Source organism: Calypte anna, chromosome Z (genome assembly GCF_003957555.1).
Source record: "Calypte anna isolate BGI_N300 chromosome Z, bCalAnn1_v1.p, whole genome shotgun sequence".
NCBI lineage: Eukaryota > Metazoa > Chordata > Aves > Apodiformes > Trochilidae > Calypte > Calypte anna.
The window spans coordinates 27,015,136-27,028,816 of NC_044274.1; the positions used below are offsets into that span (position 1 = coordinate 27,015,136).

The 13,681-nt window shown below is 37.3% G+C and overlaps 1 protein-coding gene across 1 annotated transcript in view; it reads right to left on the reverse strand.

Moving 5' to 3' along the window:
* Positions 1-8,922: 8,922 nt before the first annotated feature.
* Positions 8,923-13,681, reverse strand: part of WDR36 (WD repeat domain 36) — a 33,052-nt gene continuing 28,293 nt past the window's right edge. Inside the window, exons 22-23 of the mRNA XM_030467694.1 lie at positions 12,267-12,454; positions 8,923-11,093 (exon numbers count right to left, since the gene is read on the reverse strand). Of these exons, the coding sequence (XP_030323554.1) occupies positions 10,944-11,093; positions 12,267-12,454 (338 nt within the window). The 3' untranslated portion in view covers positions 8,923-10,943. The remainder of the gene's footprint in view (positions 11,094-12,266; positions 12,455-13,681) is intronic.

The following is a 13,681-nucleotide window of genomic DNA, read 5'->3' on the forward strand; positions in this document are numbered from 1 at the left end:
AGCCAACTAAGAGGATGATGCAGCCAGTGACTTGCTCGGTGATGTTTATGCTATCCCAAGCTGCCTACGACTCAAGAAATAATCAGTCTTCATGGTTATTTATCAAGGTCTCCAAAACATGAAGTCATAGAAAAAATATGTATCACTTTCTAAGTAAGAATGTCTACACTGCTCAGTGTCTACAAATAACTGTATCTACAGTGCTTAGGTAGAAGCACTTCCCTTTACAAAATCATCTTCACAATGGTTTCCCTTTTAATTTTACCCAAATGTATGACCTGGAAAATTAAGAAGGGGTGAAGGAGAAGAAACTCCTAATGTATAAGGAGTTTTTTCAGTGGGTTTTTTCCAGTGAAAGAACTAAGAATAATAGTCCTAGTAAACAAATAGTTATGCATAGGACATCAATGTGCCCTTGTAGCCAAGAGGGCCAATGGTATCCTGGGGTGCATTAAGAAGAGTATGTCCAGCAGATCGAGGGAGGTTCTCCTCTCCCTCTTCCTCTACTCTGCACTACCTCACCTGGAGTATTGCATCCAGTTCCAGGTTTCTCAGATCAAGAGGGACAGGGATTTACTTGAGAAAGTACAACATAGAGCTCTGAGGATGATTAGGGGATTGGAACACCTGCCTTATGAAGAAGGCTGGGAGATCTGGGCTTTTTAGTCTGGAGAGGAGAAAACTGAGGGAAGGGACAACTTCTTCTCACTTGTGCCTTTTGAAAGAATGAGGAGCAATGGATTAAAGATGGATCACAGGAAGTTCCTCCTCGACATGAGGAAGAATTTCTTTACTGTAAAGGTTATGGATCCCTGGAACAGGCTCCCCAGAGAGGTTGTGTTTTCTCCTTCTCTGGAGACTTTCAAGACCTGACTGCATGCATTTCTGAGTGACCTGCCCTAGTTTTAGTCCTGCTCTGGCAGGGGGGTTGGACTCAATGATCTTCAGAGCTCCTTTGCAACACCTGGAATTCTGTTATTCTGTAATAAGATAAGAGTTAGCAAGCAGCCATCCTCAAAACAAGCAGGAGGAGGAAGCTGTGGAAATCCTTGCCATGGGCTACTGAAGGTGTCAAAAAAGGCAGAAGGATTCAAAGAGTCCAGGCAGATTCATGTTCAATATCTCAGAGCAGTTATAAACCACCTTTGTCTCAGATAGAGCATTAATTACAAATTGGTAAAGGCTGAGAAAGTATTTCAGCAGAAGTATTAGTTATGCTTGCTGTGTTTCATTTTCCTTGGCATCTGCTTTTGTCCATTTTCGTCAGATCTAATAGAGCCACTATTGTTGTTGCATAGAAGTTTCACAGTTGTTATTTCAGCATAAAGCAAATGTTAGAAGGTTGGGTAAAAATGTAATCTTCCTGAAGTGATTTTAGGGTGCTTATCTTTAGGGTGCTTATTTTTTGGCTTCTTGGTTGCTCCTTCATGTAAATTTACAATTATATGAACTTCAAGGTTATGATTTGTGGTCTCTAAAGTAAATTAGTCAGGGCCTTACAGCACAGGAAAAGAAAAGAATGCATGGCTGGACTTCAGTTATCTGTTCCCATCATTTAAATGTAAACTTCCTTTTATCATAACTAAAAAGAGTGAAATGGCTGAGTGAGAGCAACAAATCCTTTACTATCGTTTTGGCTATCCAGATCCTATATTTCATAGGCGAAAAGATAATGGGGGACAGATTTTAACAACATTTTGACTTGATTTGTCTGCACTCCCATGACAACATGATGACTCACATAACTGAAGTGATTTAAGTTCACAGACTAATTCCTCATTCATTATATTTCTCAGTAGAATCAAACCCAGAGGGTCCTATCCATCCATCCATGAAATATGAACACTATTATATGAACTAGTCTTATTAGGAGCCAGACTTGACTACTTAGTGGGCTTTTTTTACTTTTTAGAAAGAAATGGGATTGACTTGAAGTCTAACTAGGCTGTATACATTTGACTAGGCGGGTAATGTGTTTTTTCTAATGGTGATATATTATCCTGTTCCATTATAAACCTGCAAGTCCTATTTGGAGTTAACACAGGTAGGCACTGAAGGCTTTTGTCAGAGATGGTGAAGATAGAATGAATTACTAGGAATTCTTAATTAAAATGTTTGTGCAGCAGTCTTCACAAAAACATAGCTGGTCAGAACTTAAAAAAATAGGTTGCAACATGGAAACTGAAAGGCAGGGTTGCTCCAGCTCACCATGAATGCAAAAACTGAAATTTTCACTGTTCCTCTTCCTCCACCCCTGACTTCCTCAAGAGAGGACTATTACTGAGTGACAGGACAAGAAGTCAAGAGTTGGAATACCTCTGTAGTACTTCTGGTTGTGCTGTTGACTTGTTAGGCAGCACTCAGCAACAACAGCTGTATTAAGACTGCATGATGAAAAAAACAAGAGAGTAAGCTAACACCAAACTGTTTAGACACGAAAGCCACAAGTATGAACCTAAACTCTAGCTAACACTCCAACATGACAACATGCAGATATTTCTGCATGACCCTATGCACATGGTCCCTTTCCCTAAAAGTCACAAAATTCTGATAACAATTACCTATAATTCATGGGTGGCTGTCAAGCTAAATTTATCCAAGGAAAGTGCTTCAGGTCTCTGTAGGAAGGACCTCCTACTGAGCAAATGGAAATTATTACCAACATTATAAAATGAGTGGGTACTGCTCAGAGTGAGAATTAGCTCTTCAGAGTGTGGCTAACAAAATAACAATGGGAAAAGAAGTACTTGTCTTTTAAGTTAGTCTTCAGCAGGAATAGAAGCAGACTGTAACAAAAGGTAATTCTTACAGCTTGAATCCTAGAGTGGGAATTGAAGAGATAAATGGAACAAATAAGATTTTTCCTTTATCTTAGTACTATCTAAGGAACAATGCTGTCATTTTAGTAAGACATCCTCCCTTCAAACTAAAAGAATAGCATAATTAAGCAATGTATAGAGAGAGTCTTGGTTTAGAAATATGAAAATGAAACATGGGTGAGAAAATACTGAACTGACCAGATGTGTCTACAATGTATTATTCAGATCTTAAAATTTCTGTAGATGATACATGGGAACAATGGGGTGAATACTGCAAGAACAATTTCACAGAAATTGAGAGAGGATTAGCAGAAGTAATTGGAAAGATCATCAACTAATGGCAGTAAAACTGTACTTTTTGGTTTAGGGGAGGGTAATAGTTACAGCTAAGAAGGTCTTGAAAGTGCCTTTTGGGAAAAAAAGTAAAAGCTGATTGGAAAAGGAATAAAAATATACAGAACTTTAAAAGGACAAATTTATATATTTTATTAAATTTTAAATCTGTTTTTACTATTATATATATGTATTCTATGTATATTTATTTACAATACCTGATTAGATTAATATTTGCAGGAGGCAAAAGGCCTGTGGCCATGTAGACTCATTTTAATAGAAAAATAGAGACTGGAACATCATTCAAAATTGTCAGTTGTCATTTTCTATTTAAAGGCAATTGATTATTTCATTTTATATTATCCAAAGCACATAAAACTGTTAGCTAGCTTTTCTAAATGTAGTTCTAAATCCTGATTAAGATCAAGGATTTTATTTAGCAATCTTGTCTTTAAAAGCTTTGAAATAAATCTCTCTTATTTAAAGCTTTTAACAAAACCCCCTTTTCAAAATTTTATTATAAGAAAATAGTTAAGAAATTATTTTATGGCTTACTATAACAATTTTTTTCCTGTTATTGCAGAAGACTGTCTTGTAGCAGAGAAGCCTTTTTCTTGTCAGTGGCTAGCAATTCACTGTAGATATCTATAATCATCAGAAATCTGTCATTTTACTCTGACAGTGCACTTAGTGCTGTCAGTTATTAAAAGCAGAGAGCTAACACAGCTTCATAGTTACCTAGACTGTAGCATCTCTTTTAGGACTATCAGAACATATCCAGACTAGCCTATAAAGCTGTACTTCAGAGGGGCTATTGTAACCACCTTCGTATTGATGGAACACCCTGAGATGGTAAGATTATACCATCACAGATTGTGTTTGGCTCCTTCACCTCCACCATTCAGCTTAACATGGACAGTCCACTCCTAGGCACCAGCCCACAGCCCTTGCTAGATTAATTCAAATGACATTAGGTTAATTTTATCTGAACATTTTCATCTGATGCCCCAGTCCCCACACTATGTTTCTGATCAGGTTGAGCAGGTGTTTCAAAGAGCTCATGGTCCCTGTTAGTTGCCTGTCAACACAGAGGCTGCTTTGTGCTTATCCCAGAGCTCCGTGTTTCTTAGTACTGAGATCAAGGACACTGATAGAGCTGGGTTGATAAAGGTGTGTTACTTTAAGATTACTAGTAACATATGTAAAGGTTTGGGGCTCCAGCATTTTCTCCTCTGACATACCAAGATGATAAATAAGATGAGGAATTAGCATCTAAAGTGTGCTATGGTTCCGTTTGAAAAAGATTTGCCTTTCAGCATGAAAGGAAATGGCAAGTGCCAGAAGCACAGCACATCCCCCGTCATGTCTGAACAGTTTTATTTGTGTATGCTAAAACCAAGACTATTCTTTAATCACCAAGCACTGGGCTGAGTTAAGAAACATTCTCACATGCATGGAGCAAAGAATCTAACATGGTCAAACCTTCATTGGCACATACCGTTTTCAGTATCATCCCCTAGATTTAAAGTTTATTTAATTATTTTACTATTAATATTTCAATGATCTTTTTATTTCACTTTAACAACTTTAGCATTTTCTTCTTCCTTCACAAAATAATCAAATATTTATAAAATTTCCCAATTTAACAGAAACAGGTATTTTCATGAAAAAATAAATCTTCTATATTGTAAACCTTCTACTTGGTAAAAACAATTCTGTTTAGGTTTTGACAGCTCTTATAAACTTCCAGTATATTTCACTAGTAGTTTTCTGTTGGTATAGTTTTATCAAATAGCTCCTTTGACAATATCTTTGTATTTGCTCACTACATAATTTCTTTTTGTTGTCCTTTAAGGTCTTGACATTGTCAATCACAACACACAGACAAAAGTCCCAATTCATACAGAAAACTTGCTTTATTTCTCTGAGAGGCTGAATTCCAGCTTTGGCTCCTCTGTTCATGAGGAAATCAGTCCTGCCTGGTCCCCTTAGGAAGGCCAAGAGACATCTTGAAACCTGTATGTTTTCGTGCATATGGTATTCTCAGTTATACATTAGCCATCTGGGGCTGCTTCTGCACCCTGTCTAAGCAGAATTGCACACAGGAACTATGTAAAGCATGAAGGCAACATCTTGCAGTCTCCTTGCTGCAAAGTAAAAGAGAGCTTGTACAGCACGGCCACAGTGCTGCCTCTGTTAAGGAGAAAGAGGAAGGACATGTGGATGCCCTTCTCTACCCACTATAAGCTTCCATCAATAAGATACTTGCTTCCTGCAGAATCACTGCTATTTACTTCACTGCCTCCCATTCTTCCTGTATAAAGAAACTCTGTTCCTGTCTTCCAAGCAGTATTTCTGTTGTAACTCCTACTCTGCTTTGCAGGTACCTGCTCTGATTTTTTTCACTATTTAGTGAGAGATGCTGCAAAGGGGACAGCATCAGTAGAAAGAACATCCTTTCCTCGGCCAGATACCACTCTACTGGGTTCCATCCTCTTCCTGAGGACTGACAATCTTTCTTATGACTTTTTTACAACACCTCAGGCATCTTTCTTGCTAAACAGCGAGATTTAATTGCAGTAAGTCCCCAGATACATCCCAGTTTGTTTCATTATAGTTTTGAGATTCTTACTGTCTCCAGGCCTAAGTTACAGTCTTGCTCCGAAATAAACTCATAAACACTCCCTTTTTCCTGAGACAACCACACTCTGTTTCTTTCTCAGCTGGCTGTATGCCTTTACAATCTCTCTGAACAGTGCTTCTTGGAACTCTCACCATTCCCAGACTTCTAGGAAGAGGCTCTTTGGTCAAGCACAGATTGTGTCATCAATAGTTTCTAAAATAGTCAGGATGTAGTATGTATTTTTAAAAAAAGAAAGATCTATAGCTGCAGCGGCGAACACAGTGTAGCAGTGATAACGAGAACGAAACATGAGGGATAAATCATAGAATCACACACAGAATGTTAGGGGATGAAGGGGCAAGAACTTGTACAGTGGCTGAATGTGCTATGGCACCCATCAGTTTTAGAACAATTTTTCTTATCAGATACACACTTGAAATACTTTCAGTTCATTTGGCAGTCTAATTTTCCTATGCATCATTGCAAATCTCTTGATCACCAGTAGCATTAATCAACATTAATGCATCTAATTTATTGAGCTTCTTTGCTATGGGATATTTAACAAAATATCTGGCATAATTAGAACATGACCAAATTAATTTCTGTAATGCTGATCATACCAGATTACTGCAAAAGTAATTCACACTTCTATGCTGTAGATCCAGTATTACCCATGTGCCAGCTCGCAGTATAAAAAGGTACTCAGAATACTGTGAACAAACACTAAAATTTGCATAATCTTAAGTGACAGTATGCCTGCTGACTTTAGCAGTAGCAATTTGCAGTGTTTAAAAATAGACTATTAAGTAATTATGCACTCTTACACATGCACTGAATTTTACAACCGATTTCTTTGTCCACCTCAACAGCCTTTTCATCCCAGAAGACAAACAGCTTGGTCAGGCATGATTTGCCCTCATGACTCTGCTGGTTGTTCTCCACCATCTTGCTCTTTGTGTACTGGAGATAGATCACAAAAGCACATGCAGCACATGCTCCATTGGTGTTCTGCAGACTGAAATAGTTCCCTGGATCCTCCACTTCACCTTACTTATAAACACAGACACAGAACTCTCAACTTGTTGGGACTTCTTTGATCAAAATTCTCTCATAGCTGTTAAGCAATGGTATTACATTCAACAAGTCCTGTGCAGTTCCATTGTCATAAGGTGACTTCAGAGCACTGTGCTTTGCAGTCTTTCTAAACTCCCATTGTTGCTCCCCCATTGCTGGCAGCTCCCCTCCATCAGTAAGGATGCTGGAACACAAAGAAAATTGAAGCAGATTTTGCCTATGAAGACAGAAGCAGAAGTAGTCAAGTATTTCTATCCTTTCCATATGCACCAGTAGGATGAGGCTGCTCAGCCTGGAGAAGAGAAGGCTCTGGGGACACCTCTCATTACCTGAAAAGGGCCTAGAGGAAAGCTGGGGAGGGACTTTTTAGAAGGATGTGTAGCAACAGGACATGGGGTAATGGGTGGAAGAGAGTAGATTCAGGTTAGGTATTATGAAGAAATACACTCACACTCGTCACTGTGAGGGTGGTGAGACACTGGGACAGACTGTCCAGGGAAGTTGTGGATGTCTCTTATGTCTGTTACATGGAAGTGTTCAAGGCCAGGGTGGATAAGCAAGGCAGGGTGCTTTGAGCAACCAAGTCTAGTGGGAGGGGCCTGTGCCCCCAAAGGGGGGTTGGAACTAGATGACCTTTAAGGTGTGTTCCAACCCAAACCATTCTTCAATTCTATGACCCTCAGCCATCAACACGCAGGAAGCTGCAGGGTCTTCTGTGCAGGTGATGCTGTTTATTTTAGTAGTGTGCATAATCCACCTCATGTCAGCAGTGCTGAAACAACTTGTATTTATTTTTGTTTTGTTTAAATGGAAATTTTCAAAGACAAGGAATCCCCTGAGCTAACTTGACAGGACTGCTGAGTACAGGAGTTGCCAAGAGATGCAGCTGTGCTCAGGAGCCAGAAAAGTGGAGAAAATCATGGTGGAAATGGGGAACAGGACCACCAGCAGGCATAGGTGAGTAAGACTCCAGAAGCAGCTGGGAGAAGTGCTGATACACACAGTAACATGGAGAACAATCAAAGCAAGCCACTAGTCAGAGCTACACTAAAGTGGTCTTGTCATTGTACAAGAATGGTAAAACCTTTAGTAGTTGTTCTACTTGAATTAAAACCTAGTGTTAACAACATCTTTATCCCCTAATCCAGCTAATTATTTTTTCACACCCTATTGTGTAAGCCATTTCAATGCCAATAGGCTGAAGTCTTATGTGTAACACAAAACCCAAACTATAAAACTCAACTGTAAAGCATCTGACCAGTTTTAATCAATCACTTGTGACTAATAGTTGAAGATACCGTCCTTGATTCCTTGGGTGAGGGAGTAATACAGAAAGTAGCAGATGAAATATCCACTTGCAAGTGGAAATGACTTTTATTTCTGCAGAAGTTATTACTGGCAAAAAGTTGCTCACTATTTTGATGCAGGGAAAAACAGGACAAAATTAAAAGCTGAAGCAATTAAGGCTATTAGTGTGAGACTGGAACCAGATTTAGGATTAGTCAAAACACTCCTGAAATAGCAGTGATGACTAGGACTGCTGAAGACAAAACAATAAAGGAGGCGGAAAATCACTAACAAGACTATTTTCTGAAAGACATTACTGAAGTGCTCCAGTGTTAAAACACACCTGTGTGTGATATAAGAAACTCCATGAGCACATTTAATAAGACCACCCAGACTGCAAATATTATATCAACAGTGTTTATACATAAATTGTTAACAAAAATCAGCTTGCTGGCTCTACTCTCATAATGGCTTGTTTAAAAGTATATTTTTTCTCCTGATCACATCAAGTAGATCAGCAAAACAGAAAAGAAAAAAAAACAAAACCCTTCTCTACAAATCTGAAAAGTTTTGTAGACAAATACTGTACATACACCTTAAAAGGTAAAAAAAGTTTTTTGTATGTCAGTAAAAAAGACGTGGGCACTCATTAAGTAACTCCTTCACAAGTAAAAAACATTTCACAACTGCTCTGTAGCTCGAAGGCAGTGAAGCATGAATACTAGAACACAATTATGATTTCTCATATTCAAGAGGTAGGAGGGGTGTACAACACAGAAAAACATTATTTCCCTTAGTATTTCCTTAAACTGTAGGTCCCATTGCTACAGGATGTTATCAAGAATAAATGGTTTTAAAAGAGATTACATGAACACAGAGAACAAACTGGTTATTAAAGAGAACTGTCAGAATACAGCTAGGTCATGAAGTATCAAAATAGCTCTCTGTTGAAAGGTGGTGTGATGTGCTTCAGAAAGGATTATCTTTATATATATATGACCTGTTTGCCAGATCCTTGGCTTCTCTTCCTTGCTTCAGCTGAACACAGAACACAGCTTGACAGACCTTTGCCCTGATGCAAAAGGAAAGTTCTTCATCCACTGTTCTTTGTTTTGCTGAGGTAGGTCCGGAACTACCAACTCACTTGCTTTATAATATTCTAAACACTTGGTAAAAAAATTGTTTTTCAAGATTTTCAAAATTAATTTCACTACCACTGATAAGCTCAGAGGTTTATTATCCATTACATTAAAGTTTGAGGGATCTGGGACTACTTCAGACCCATTGAAGAAATTTGGAGTAATGGGTTCTTGTAAACTGTAGTATCAGAAGCTCATCATTCCATGGTACAAAGGATTTTCTTAAATCTCAGCAGTAAACTTCTTAAAACCACTCCATAATACATAACTCCAAGGAACTCCCCATTACCAGTCCTAACTGGCTAGAATGCCACAGCCTATAAAATTCCGTATTTGTCTGTTCTGTTCATGTCTGTTAACATAACTCAAAGATAAAGAACACCGAGAAGCTGCAGTAGCTGTCTTTCTGTGACCTCTGCACTCCTTTGCTAGCCTGATGACTTTTCTTGCAAAATCAAAAAGCCAAAAGGATTATGATTCCATGACACACGTTGAACTGTTGCTTGTTTTAGGCAGTATTTCATACTCTACACCACATGTATATGTTTTTCCATAATCTGTTCCAGGATACAAAACTAAATAGTATTCCATAATGCAATGGTATTAGAAAAATAAAACTACAGACGTAGAACAGAACCAAACTGTTGCTTCAGCCCTGTGCCAAATGCAATGAACCAGTCTTTCAAGTCTTCTCATCAGAACAGCACACATTTGTATTAGCTACTCCTCTAGTCCGTGTCTATCTGTCAGTAGAGGTCTGGAGATGCTTCTACTGTGAGGCAGTGCTCTCAAAAAGCAAAGTTTTAAGATAATCTCATTCATGAATTCCCAAGCTCTGCAAAAAACTTGTTATTTGAAATCTAAGTATTAATTCATAAAAATAACATCTGATTAAATTAAAAACTCTCCACAATTCAAAGTTTTTATTTCAGTAGTATTTTTGCTTCAGGAATACTAATTTTCGTAAGAAAGTAAGCCTCCAAATTAGAGCAAGAAACGTGTAATAAAAAAATGGGTTGAGGTTTTGCAGTTTAATTATATTTTTCCCAAGTTCCATCATTTATAGTGCAGCTAGGAATCTTTGCTTTCCAAAAAAGGTGTTTGAAGCAAAATAGTAAACTCAGCTTGCCAACACAAGAACAAAACTCATTATTTACAGACTTCATAAGAAAAGCCCTCTGACTGACAAGGAATGCAATTCATATAACTTTGCTTTAAGCCAATGTTAATAAATTGTCAGTAATTCAGATGTTTTATTTTTGTATCAATAATTGTTTAGTAAGCACAATACAGGTTTTGGTCTCCTGCACAGAAACAACACTCCTACTTTTTTTTTTTTCCTTTCTAAGTCACTTCTTCATTCTAATTTACATTTTTAGTCATGAAAGTATAAGGTAACTAGCTGCATCATCTACAGCCATCCAACTGTTTGTTCATTGACAGAACAAACTAGTACAATGAAAAATTAAGCTTCCTATACTCACATTTGCTCAAAATTAAGTGAATAAAACTCATCAGTTACACATGTTCTAAAATACTTTTTCATACACAGATGTATAAAAGACAGTATCAGAAGTCCCAGTACAATTGTTAAGATCCAGTATTTTTGGTAATAAACTGTACCGTTATTCTGAGAGGAATTTTATGCAGACAAAACCCTTATGTATTTTACAGCAAGGCACTTTTCATATATGTTAACACACACAGACTCTGATTGAAGAGACTACGTAAATGAACCCAAGTTTCCTCAAGCTGTGTTGACAATCTGGATATTTCTTCCAATAGATCTGGTTCCGAAGACATAATCTTAAGGTGTAGCTGAAAATTAGAACAAACCATTAGTGAAACAAATGCAGATAATAAAAAAATTAAAATACCTTGCTTTCAGGTATGTTCCAAGAAATGGAAGATCTCTCCTTCAATTAATTTCCTTTATTTAATGCTGCCTGCCTTTTGTTTGTCTTTTAAAAGCAATTTTAAATTCACTGGGAAGTGAGTCTGGGGAGGGACCTTAAAGTTATTTTTGCAACTTCTATTTGTTTCCACCCATGGCATCAGACTACTGCTAAAAAGATAGGATAAAAAGCCACTGGTGAATAGTATCAAGAGCTCAACTCTTGCTGTTCCACTATACAGATCTACTCCTATTTGTCTGCGCTAGTTGTTCTTGTGAAAGTTGCCTCACGCATTCTATTTAATCCCAACAAGAGGAAAAAAGCAAGTTGTAGCTGTCCAGCATTACACTCTATCTTAAAAACCAGTCCCCGCGATACTCTATTAAGAAATATTTATTTAAATAGATATTATTAGATGTATCTCAATGTTTGTAAAAAATTTTGCTGGGTGGATTCTAACTAAATGCTTTCCCACAGTTTCATAAATTAGAGTATCTTGACAACATAAGCATCTGTACATCAGGAGGGCTTCCACCTTTTGCAGAACCACCTTCTCTCTAGGACTAACTGCTACTGCATTTTACCACAGTTTATTTTCTAACTTACACAACCCCAGGAATAATTTCATGAGCCCTGTGATGCGTAACAGGTAACAGAAGACAGACAGTCCACTGACACGGAAAGCAAAAGTCAGGTTTGCAGTTGAGTGGTAAGTCCAACAAAATGCCTATTTAACTTCCCCAAACATGGTGCATTTAATTATTTTCTTACTTAAGACATAGTGTATTTTACCTTAGTAATCATCAACCATTAAGAAGTTAGATATATTACAAAAAATAAAACCAATTCTAAGTAATGAATACTAGAATAAAACCTGTCTGGCATTGTCCTCTCCAAAATACCTGGTTTTTGCAAGTTCTTCTTAACCGTGATCAGATGAGCTGTCAAATTATCCGATATATTAAGTTAGCCATTTTAAACCCATCCCCAATAAATAATCACTTGAATTCTTTTGAGCAGACAGTTTACAGCACTTATACTGGGAAATCAAAATTTTAAACAGGACTAACATAAAATTTTATTAAAAAATTATTACCTTTAAAAATAGTGCCAGGTATGCCTGAGCGAGTTCGAAGTTGTACTTCCTGTTGAGCATCGTCCCAATCATTCTCAAAAAGCTTAGCATCACCTGCACCGAGCCACCACCCTCAGGGGCCAAACCCCTCAGTTCTATTTCAATATTAGATGGTCCCAAGCTTTTCAGTAAGTTAAATGGAGCTGTATCTGTGTTAAAGTATTGAGGGGTATGTTATCAGTAGCATTTGCAGAAAAGAATCTTAAAAAATCCTTGATGTAGGCAGCATAATTGAAAAATTTTTAAGCAGCGACTGTATGTTCCCAGTTTCTACTTATTCCTTACTTTTTTGTTTTCCACAACATCCTCTTCTATCTGTAATTTATCTGTAATTTATTTTCCCATCATATACTAAAAAGAACTACATCTCTACTACAAGAGTTGCATTTTATTTGTAAGTATATCTTGAAAAATATGAGTAATATCTTCGCCTCATTTTTTCCTCCCATTTCTTTGTTGTAAGCCGAAGAAAAATTCTTATTAACCTCATGATATTGTCATTTTACATCTCTTTGAAAATAGAACATATGTCCTTGGGATTTCAAGCAGTAACTGCAAATACATCCTAGAAGAGACAGGGTACTACTTTTATAAGGAATCTTTATTTTGTTTGCTCTTTCTGACATTAAGCTAAATTGAGCCTCATCTGGTGCCTCTAAGGTAATTATTACTTTTGTTAAGTGAATTCCTCCTGCTTTTTCTGATCCTAGGGGTGTTGGGGTGGTGGAGATATTAATCTCTTGTAAAAAGAAACGGAATTTACAAACTTCTTCCTCCTCCTCATAAATTGTCTTACTTACAATTTCTACAAATCCTACCTATCGTTGAGAATTCCATCAATTTGCTTTAAAATTATGTATGACTGCAAACATAGCTGTCAGTAAAACTCTTATTTATAAGGGTATCTGTTAATAAGTATTTCTTTTGCTAAGAAATTGCTCTTCTTGGCAACTTCTTATACTCTTATTTCACAGTACTATATGGTATTGGGCACTGGATAATAATTCTTAGGTGGTATACATTTGTTTTCATCTGTATTTGATTCCTGTGAAAAATATTAGGTAGTTTTTATGTAATTGTGATATCAACAGCACAAAATACATGCATTAACTCATTTTTTTTCTGTGACATCAAAAATCCAAGCATGGAACACACTATGAGGCTCATACACATACAATATGGAAAAGGTTGCCAGCTCTTTCTATGTTCCACAGTGCTGACCTGAAGTATGAAACCTCTACCACAACAGTGAACCAGGTCAGCCTCTAGTATAATGCTATCTATTTTAACAGCCTAGCCATCTTTAGAAGACATGCTTGTAAACTTGCAAGCACAGAGAGATACTAAGCTCCACCAGCCTCTCATGTCAGAATTTA